Below are 9,950 nucleotides of genomic sequence, written 5' to 3'. Positions count from 1 at the left end.
GCCTTACTGAAGTCCATATAGATCACATCTACCACTCTGCCCTCATCAATCCTCTTTGTTACTTCTTCAAAAAACTCAATCAAGTTTGTGAGACATGATTTCCCATGCACAAAACCATGTTGACTATCCCTAATCAGTCCTTGCCTTTCCAAATACATGTACATCCTATCCCTCAGGATTCCTTCCAACAGCTTGCCCACCACCAACATCAGGCTCACTGATCTATAGACCCCTGGCTTGTCCTTACTATCTTTCTTAAACAGTGGCATCATGTTAACCAACCTCAGTCTTCCTGCACCTCACCTGTGACTATCGATGATACAAATATCTCAGCAAGAGGCCCAGCAATCACTTCTCTAGCTTCCCACAGAGTTCTCGGGTACACCTGATCAGGTCCTGGGGACTTATCCACTTTTATGCGTTTCAAGACATCCAGCATTTCCTCCTCTATAATATTGACATTTTTCAAGATGTCACCATCTATTTCCCTCCATTCTATAACTTCTATGTCCTTTTCCACTGTAAATACTGATGCAAAATACTCGTTTAGTATCTCTCCATCTCCTGCAGCTCCACACAAAGGCCGCATTGCTCATATTTGAGGGGCCCTATTCTCTCCCTAGTCACCCTTTTGTCCTTATTGTATTCGTAAAAATCCTTTGGATTCTCCTTAACTCTATTTGCCAGAGCTATCTCATGTCTCCCTTTTGCCTTCCTGATTTCTCTCTTAATACTCTTCTAAGGATTCACTCGATGCACCCTGCCTATACCTTAACCAAACCCTCAATTTCTTTAGTCATCCAGCATTCCTATACCTACCAGCCTTTCCTTTCACCCTGACAGGAATATACTTTCTCTGGATTCTCGTTATCTTATTTCTGAAGGCTTCCCATTTTCCAGCTGTCCCTTTACCTGCGAACATCTGTCCCCAATCAGATTTTGAAAGTTCTTGCCTAATACCGTCAAAATTGGCCTTCCTCCAATTTAGAACTTCAACTTTTGGATCTGGTCTATCCTTTTCCATCACTATTTTAAAACTAAAAGAATTATGATCCTTGGCCTCAAAGTGCCCCCACAGACACCTCAGTCACCTGCCCTGCCTTATTTCCCAAGAGCAGGTCAGGTTTTGCACCTTCTTTAGTAGGTACATCCACACACTGAATCACAAAATTTTCTCGTACACACTTAGCAAATTCTGCTCTATCTAAACCCTTAAAACTATGGCAGTCCCAGTCTATGTTTGGAAAGTTAAAATCCCCTACCGTAACCACCGTATTCTTCCAGATAACTGAATTCTCCTTACAAATTTGTTTCTCAATTTCCCTCTGACTGTTAGGGACTGTATAATACAATCCCAATAAGGTGATCATCCCTTTCTTATTTCTCAGTTAAACCCAAATAACTTCCCTGGGCATATTTCCGGGAATATCCTCCTTCAGTACAGCTGTAATGCTATCCCTTATCAAAAATGCCACTCCCCCTCCTCTCTTGCCTCTCTTTGTGTCCTTCCTGTAGCATTTGTATCCTGGAACATTAAACTGCCAGTCCTGTCCATCCCTGAACCATGTTTCTGTAATTGCTATGATATCCCAGTTCCATGTTCCTAACCATGCCCTGAGTTCATCTGCCTTCCCTGATAGGCCCCTTGCATTGAAATAAATGCAGTTTAATCTATCAGTCCACCTTGTTCTCTGTTTTGTCCCTGCCTGCCCTGACTGTCTGTCTCACTTCTGTTCTCAACTGTACCAGTCTCAGCTTTATCTCTTTCCTCACTATCTCCCTGGACCTCCCCTCCCCACCCCCCACCGTCTCCCCCACTTTACTAGTTGAAATCCTCCCGAGCAGCTCTAGCAAATCTCCCTGCCAGTATATTAGTCGCCTTTCAATTTAAGTGCTATCTATTCTTCTTGTACAGGTCACTTCTACACCAGAAGAGATTTCAATGATCCAAAAATGCGAATACTTCTCCCATACACCAGCTCCTCAGCCATGTATTCATCTGCTCTATCCTCCTATTCCTGTCCTCATTAGCTTATAACACCAGGAGTAATCCTGATATAAGTACTCTCAAGGACCTCCTTTTTAAATTCCTGCCAAAATCTCTGTAATGTCCCTTCAGAATCTCAACCTTTTCCCTTCCTATGTCATTGGTTCCAATGTGTACAATGACTTCCTGCTGGTCCCTCTCCCCCTTGAGAACATTCTGCACCCTCTGTGAGACATCCTTAATCCTGGCACCAGGGAAACAACACATCCATTCTGATTTTTTGCTGCTGGCCACAGAAATGTCTGTCTGTACCTCGGACTAATGAGTCCCCTAACACAATTAATCTCTTGGGAACCCAACGTACCCTTTATTGCATTAGAGCCAGTCTCAATGCCAGAAACTTGGCTGTTCATGCTATGTTCCCCTGAGAATCCATCACTTCCTACATTTTCCAAAATAGCATACTTGTTTGAAGTGCGGATAGCCACAGAAGACACCTGCACTACCTGCCTACCTCTCTTGCCTTTCCTGGACTTAACCCATCTATGTGACTGTATCTGAGACTTCCCCCCCCCCCCCCTTCCATCACATTCCCTTGCTCTTGTAAATTCCTCATTGCCTCTAAGTGTCTCTCCAACCGATCCATTCGATCTGATAGAATTCACAACCAACGGCATTTAATTCGGATATAATCCTCAGTAACATGTAAGCTCTCCCTAAACTCCCATATCCGACAGGAAGAGCATATCATTCTACTAAGGGTCATCTTTGCTTCTTTTAATCTACAGACCCAGAAAATAGCACTGTCTTATTCCTCCTCAAAATACTGCTCCAGGTTAAATTAATAGTTATGGCTTATATTTTAAGTTTAATCAAGAGACAAATCTCAGTAAAACATATAATCAAGAAAGAACCCACTCTACTCACTACTGCAGACTTATTGTGAGGCCACGTTTAAAATATCCACTTATCTATTTCTGTGCTGTGACCTCTCCCAAACAGGTTTCTCCAAGATCATTTGTGAATTTCACTCTTTGTTAATTTTCCCAGACACACTCCAATGTCCAGCGATACATAAATTCAACAGCAAAGGCAGTAACTGCGCAGGTTCACTGCTCTGTCAATTAGCAATGTCAAAGGGTGATGGTTAGATTCTTTCCAGTTGAATATAGTTACTGCCTGGCATGAATTTCACGTAACAGTTGTCACTTGTCAGTCCGAGTCTGAATACTATATAGGTCTTGTTGCATATGAGCTAAAACTGTTTAGAACTTGAGAGGTCTCAGATCATGATGAACATTAAGCAAACTTCAGCAAACTTTCCCATTTCTAACTATAAGATGTATGGAAGGTAATTGATGAAGCAGCTGAAGGTGATGTGCCAAAGACACTGGATTGAAGAATTCCTGCAGTCATGTCCTGACAATCAAGTGACTGACCATCAACAATCACAAACACATCTTTCTTTGCGTGAGGTATGACTCCAGTCAGTGGTGAGTTTTCCCCAATTTCCCCCTGACTGATGGCCCCTTCCATCACTTTGTTGATCATCGAGAGTAGATGATGGGATAGTAATTCAGCAGTTTGGCTTTCTCTGATTTTTGTGAACAGGACAAAGCTGACAAATTTCCATGTTGTTGGGTAAATGTAAGTGTTGTCACTGCACTGAAACAGTGTGACTAGAGGTGTGACTCATGCTGAAGTACAGGTCTTCAGTTCTATTTATGGAATTTGCAGTATCTAATGTCTTCAACCACTTTTAATATGGCATGGAGTGAATCAAATTACTTGAAGACTGGCATCTATGATGCTGGGTTTTTGAAGGGAATTAAGTTGTATTATCTACAGAATGTGGCAGGGCTGCAGAGTTTGGCTTTGGTCCACTGGTTCTGGAACTGCTTAGACCTGCCTATTGCATTCTGCTTCAATGGGTTGACATGCGAGTAGTTCTATGTTGTAGCTTCACCAGTTAGACACTTTACTTGTAGCTATGGTTGGTGCTGCTTTTGGCATGCCATCCTACATACTTTAATGAACCAGGTTTGATTTCCTGGCTTCATGCTAATTGTTGAGTGGGAGACTACATCAGACCATAAGGTTACTGTGACTTTTTATTGCCCATAGTACTCCAGAAAGCAATTATGAGATGCTAGCTTTGATCAACATCTGTCCTCATTTGCATTGTGGTAGTGCCACACAAAATGATGGACGGTATCTTCAATATGAAGACAGGACTTACTACATGATGGTCACTCCAAATTATACTGTTATGGAAGGACAGATACATTGGTAAGGATGAATTCATTTTGACAAGAAAAAAATTTAAAGTATCTTCTCTCCATGATGAGAGCTCTTAGGTGCAGTGTTCTGGGTGATCTCGTAAATGAATCACAGGTACTGCAAGTAATTAGTAAAACTGATAGAATGTTACAATTTATGTGAAGGAAATTGAATACAAAAGGTATGGAAACTGTACTTCAGGTAAATAGGGCACTGGTAAGACTGCATCTGCAGTACTGTACATTGTATTGCCTTCACCTCTTTAAGGAAGGATGTAAATGCATTGGCTGTAGTTAAGAGAAGATTTACTAGACTAAACCTGAAATGGATGAGTTGATTTATGAGGAAAGATTGTACAGACTAGGTTTGTATCACAGAGGGAAAAAGTGAGGATTGCAGATGCTGGGGATCAGAGCTTAAAAATGTGTTGCTGGAAAAGCACAGCAGGTCAGGCAGCATCAAAGGAGAAGGAGAATCGCGTTTCGGGCATAAGCCCGAAGAAGGGTTTATGCCCGAAACGTTGATTCTCCTTCTCCTTTGATACTGCCTGACCTGCTGCGCTTTTCCAGCAACACATTTTTAAGCTTGTATCACAGAGTACAAGTTGATATATAGTGGATGTATATTATGGGAGAATCCAGTTCTAGGAGTCACTGTTTGAAAATTAGATGTCACCCATTTAAAACAGAGATTAGGAGAGTTTTTCTATCCTCAGGGGTCAAGTGTCTTTGGATCTCTCTTCCTGATTAGACGGTGGAAGAAGGGTCCTTGAACATTTTTAAGATAGAGGTAAATAGATTTTTGATAAACAAGGATAAAACATTGTTTTGATAGGTTGTGAATGTACATTTGAGATTACAATTAGATCAGCCATTATCTCAACAAATGGTAAGGCAAGCTGAGGAGCTGAATGGTACTCTATGTTGAACACCACTTCCAGCAAACACAGAGGATGGTAAGGGCACAGCATGCAATCAGGGTGGGGGAACTTCAGTGCTCAGTAGCACCACTACTGAACAGAATGACTGAGCCTTAAAGGGGCTAAATGACCTACCCCTGCATATGTAAGTAGGTTTTCCCTCTTATTGATGTTCTCACAACTTGTTGCAGACTGAATGTAATGTAACAATCCTTTAAGACATGACCATTCTGATCAGTAGTGGTATTAACTGAGCATTGCCTGCTGTGTCCTTTCCACTTTCTGTGTGTTTTGCAAATGGAGGTTTCCCATGTTTGACCTAATATCATGAGATTTCCCTGGGTTCAGAGTAAATGTTGCAGCTTCTCACAACAGCTCCCTTCTGAAAATATCCCACTATTCTCCCCCTCTGATCGGACTGTCCTACTGGAATAACAGGATAAATCCAGGGATGATAATGGTAGTGTCTGTATTTTACTATTTCTGTAATGTAGGATTCTGTATGTATGAATATGCACACTGTTGCTTCATTAAGCTGTGGGACAGATCTTCCAATTTTGAACAGCATTTACTGCCCATCCCAGCTGTCCTTAATAAGATGGTAGTCAGCTGCCTTCTTGAACTGCTGCAATCCATATGCCATAGGTAGCCTGTTGTGCTACAAATAAATTATTTTCCCTGTCACTCTTAAGATATTTCCTGTTCAAGCATTTATTCATTTTCCCTTTGAAAATTATCATCAAAATATGTTTTTATCACCATGCCAGATCCTAACAACACATTGCCTAATTCACAAATGTAATTGTTCCGTGCAATCTATGATTACTTTGCCTGGGAAGGGTTCCTCTGGTCACTGTGTATGCGATTATAGTATTGCTACACAAAGACACAACAGAAATCCTTTCCATTTGTAGACACTGGTGCATAAAATGAATGGTTGGAAATTCTGAGTACATCACACTGTCAGCATGAGTTGGTAACATTGACACTTGGATTTTCTATTTAATCATATTTATTAGCATACAGATTTAACTCAAAATTAATTGGCCACTCAGCGAACAAAACTCTGCAATCTGACATAATTCTACAGCTTCCCTTTGGCAGTATCACTGATCTTCTGAATCATAAAATTCATATTTAACTCTAAGTGTTAAGTTTTTCTACATTTAGGTACCTGTGTGAATTTGAAATGTATCAAACTCCTTTTATAACTCTGCTTATATATGTTGCTTTAGTTTAGTTATTCCTCTATGTCAGCCTATCTGCCACTAAATATACATGTCTGTCTCACCTCCACACTATTCAAATGTTATCATTGCTGACTTTCTATCCCCTATCCTATTCCATACTGACTCACAATAGTTCTCCCGCCCAATTCACACATTCAAAATCTTTATCTACCTCTTTAAATCCTTCCATGATGTTACAACCTGCTATATCCCTGTACAGTATTCACCACCAGATCTAACTCCTCTCTTCAAACGTCCATTTCTGTTTTGCTACAGTTCCTTTAATTTGTCTAATTGTTGGTGGCAGAATTTTCAGCTGCCTTGCTCTGCCTCTTCCTCTTTGCTGTCTGTTTTTTCTATTACAACCAGCACTGGATAGCATATAGCATATAAACCGCTCAATCACCCATTTAGTCCAATTCAATTAGTTTTGGATTGTTAGAGCAAAGAATTGAGACTGATGGAAGTAAAGTTCGTTACAAGTCATATCGAACTCGAAATGTTAACTCTGACTTTCTCTGTACAGCTATTGCCAGACCTACTGAGCTTCTCCAGCCCAGCAGTTTCTGTTTTTGTTCGAAACTGATAACGGGGAACTAAAGGGCTCCCCTCGTGTCATAAAGTTCTGTCCTTCCACCATTTCTTTCCTGGTTCAACAGGTATTTATGGTTTACCTGTGCGGCACTTCGGGACACTATTATAGGAACCAATATTACCCTATATTACCCCAACATATATGACCTCTACTTTCATGCATGCCTGATACAAAACGGCTTATTTTGCTTCGCCATGCGTTACTTGAAATCAGTTAAATCGTTTTTTTTTAAATTTCTGGTGTCTATTCTGGTCGTAATGTTTATTATTTTCGGTTTTTGAAATACCGATTCCGCATATCGCAACTTTGAGGATGCCTCTCACGCCAAGTTAGGCGTTGTTGTTGAGTAATTTCAATGTAGCTTCGCGATTTGGCTACAATAAAGCCGGATCCGGAGACCGAGCTGCATCAGGCAGTGTGCCCTATTCTCCCTGAGACAAACGGGAGAGGCAAAGAGATGTCTCAAAGGCTGAGCACGCTCGTCTAAAGTGATTGAAGACACACAGATCTACAGATCGTAGATCATCAATCACTGGCTCAACCCGCATAATGAGGAGGGAACCTTACAGGAGGAAAGAACACGCGGGGACATTTTGTGCTTGAGTGCCATCATTTTTGAATGAGACGGGACAACATGAATCCGGAATGATAACCAATTTAAGTAAACAGAGTGATCCGATCAACAAAGGAGACCCCCACCCCCCGCCTAAAGATCCCAACATGTTCATTCAACACTTCAGTTCCACCTCGTTTTCCTGAGGAGATGAGCCTATTTACTGCTCCTTCATTTACAGAAAACCGAACAGTTGTTATTTGTTCGAAATGAATCAATGTCTCTTATGCAAAATTAAAGCTTGCTGTTGAAACATTTCATGATAACAGGGATATGAGGTCATTTAATAATGTATAAGCAACATTTGCTTGTGAATTGTCTAAGAAATATCTTACTAACGTTTTATGGAGAAATCCCTAGCACTTTTTATTCGAAGCTGCCGGTTTGATATCCATCCATTCGTCTTCTTTATCTTAGCATCGTGGAGCTAACTGGAGTGGAAGATTGATGTCTGTGTTTGAAAATCAAATTCCATAACTAAAATCCTCAGCAATACGCACCATAAATGTGGATGGGTGGGGGGGGGGGGGGAGATTTGTGTACTGTACACAAATGTGTTTTCAGACATCGTTTTTATTGTGTGTGGATTTTTTTGCATCAATGCTTTGGAAACTGAAATTACCACGTTTTGCATCGTGCCACCTAATTCCTATGAAGTGAAGTGCAGAGTTGGTAAAGCTGCCTTTAAGCAAAGTCTCTATACATTGTACTGAATAAAGGTGGTATAGAGTTCGGTACCGCAGCCTCCCCTCACTCTTGTTTACAGTTTGTTCGGGTGCAGCCAGATATTGCGTCTGGTTCAACTCTGATTGATTGTTTCCAACAACACAGGGTTTTGTTTGCAGCAAGGAGGGATACAAATTCATCGGAGAGTTCATTTCCATTTACTATGCGTCAGCCATAAAAACAAAAGTCGGGAAAACGAGCATATTTTTGGAGTTATTTCCAGTCACCCCTCGAATCGGGATGGGGTGGGGGGGAGGGGAGGGGAGGTGGATTGAGAGAAGGCAAAATAAGTCAGAAAGGCGAGCAGGAGGATGAGGTTGGTGTGGATTGTTGTGGACTGCTGTCAGATTGTCCATCTCTGTGTAATGTGTGCGCGGTGTCCCCAGCCGCTGCTGCCGTCTTCTTTGTTGTTTCTGTAGCTCACTCCCACCCCCAGACCCTCCACCCATCCCGCCCCTCCAACACCACCACCCCCTTCCCCTGCAACCTCTCCTCCCATCAGAACCCGCCCGGGCGGCGAGCAGCAGCGGCGGGCAGCGAGAGAGAGAGAGAAAAGGAAATAAAACAACCGAACAACTCCTCGCATTGATTCAGAACCTTCACTATTCTCATCGAGGGAGGCTCTGAACAAGCTGTGTGCAAGGATTTGGAAGGGGCAGAGTGGGGGAGGGAGGGAGAGAGAGAGAGAGAGAAGCTGCCACTGGCTTTGTGCAGCAGTCAGAGAGAGAGAGAGAGAGGGGGATGACCGGCCTGAGGAGCAGCAGGAGGGGGTGATGTTCCAGGAAGGACGACAGCGTCTTCCCGTGTGAGTGAGGAGCCGCCTGCCAGCCTGCCCCCTCCCTCCCAGCCTCTCTCTCTCTCCCCTCCGCCTCCCTCCCTCCGTTCCCTCGCGGGTGTTCGCCTCTCGGTGTGGTCATGGTGGGGAGGTTGTGGTCCTCCCCGTGCCCCCTGCGCTTCTCGGCCGCCTCTCGGTGCCTCTGCTTTCTCGCTGTCTTCGCTCTGAGCCGCCTGCCCGTGGTCCTGCTCGCCAACCCGCTCTCCAGCGCCGAGTGTCAAAGCGGCAAAGCCAAAGGAACAAACTGCTCAGGTGGGTCACAAACAAAGGATAACCCCCACCCCGGTCCGGGCAGAGCCTTGTCTCTGTGTGTCTGTGTGTGTGTGTAAAACAGCTCCAGAACAAAGGGGAAGAGGATTAGTTGAAACGTGTGCATCTGTTATTTCTCATTGCGGCTGTTTCTTTGTGTGTTGAACGGTTGTAGTTGTAGACAGCAACGTTCTGGGAAAATGTGACAGATTGGATGGAGCACTTGGACACTTTGATATTGCCCAACTCCATTAGTATGCTCCACGGAGAGATGTGGCAGCGGCGGGGAGCAGGTGCATGAAGACGACATGGAGAACACCCTCACTCCCCAATTCTGTACACCCACAGCCCCATCCGTGCCCAACACCCCCTCTCCCACAGCCCCATCACTGTCCCACAGCTCCATCACCCCCTCTGCCACAGCCCATCACTGTCCCACAGACCCATCGCTGTCCCACAGCTCCATCACCCCCTCCCCCACAACCATCACCCCTCCTCCCCCACAGCTCCATCACTC

General features: G+C 43.4%; 1 protein-coding gene across 1 annotated transcript in view; it reads left to right on the top strand.

Moving 5' to 3' along the window:
• The first annotated feature begins 8,739 nt into the window (after window positions 1-8,739).
• Window positions 8,740-9,950, top strand: part of LOC122549953 (tomoregulin-1-like) — a 226,681-nt gene continuing 225,470 nt past the window's right edge. Inside the window, exon 1 of the mRNA XM_043690236.1 lies at window positions 8,740-9,436. Coding sequence (XP_043546171.1) covers window positions 9,265-9,436 — 172 coding nt within the window. The 5' untranslated portion in view covers window positions 8,740-9,264. The remainder of the gene's footprint in view (window positions 9,437-9,950) is intronic.

This window comes from Chiloscyllium plagiosum, chromosome 5 (assembly GCF_004010195.1).
Source record: "Chiloscyllium plagiosum isolate BGI_BamShark_2017 chromosome 5, ASM401019v2, whole genome shotgun sequence".
Classification (NCBI taxonomy): domain Eukaryota; kingdom Metazoa; phylum Chordata; class Chondrichthyes; order Orectolobiformes; family Hemiscylliidae; genus Chiloscyllium; species Chiloscyllium plagiosum.
Note: the sequence above shows the minus strand (reverse complement) of the source record. Positions and strands in the feature narration are given on the sequence as shown.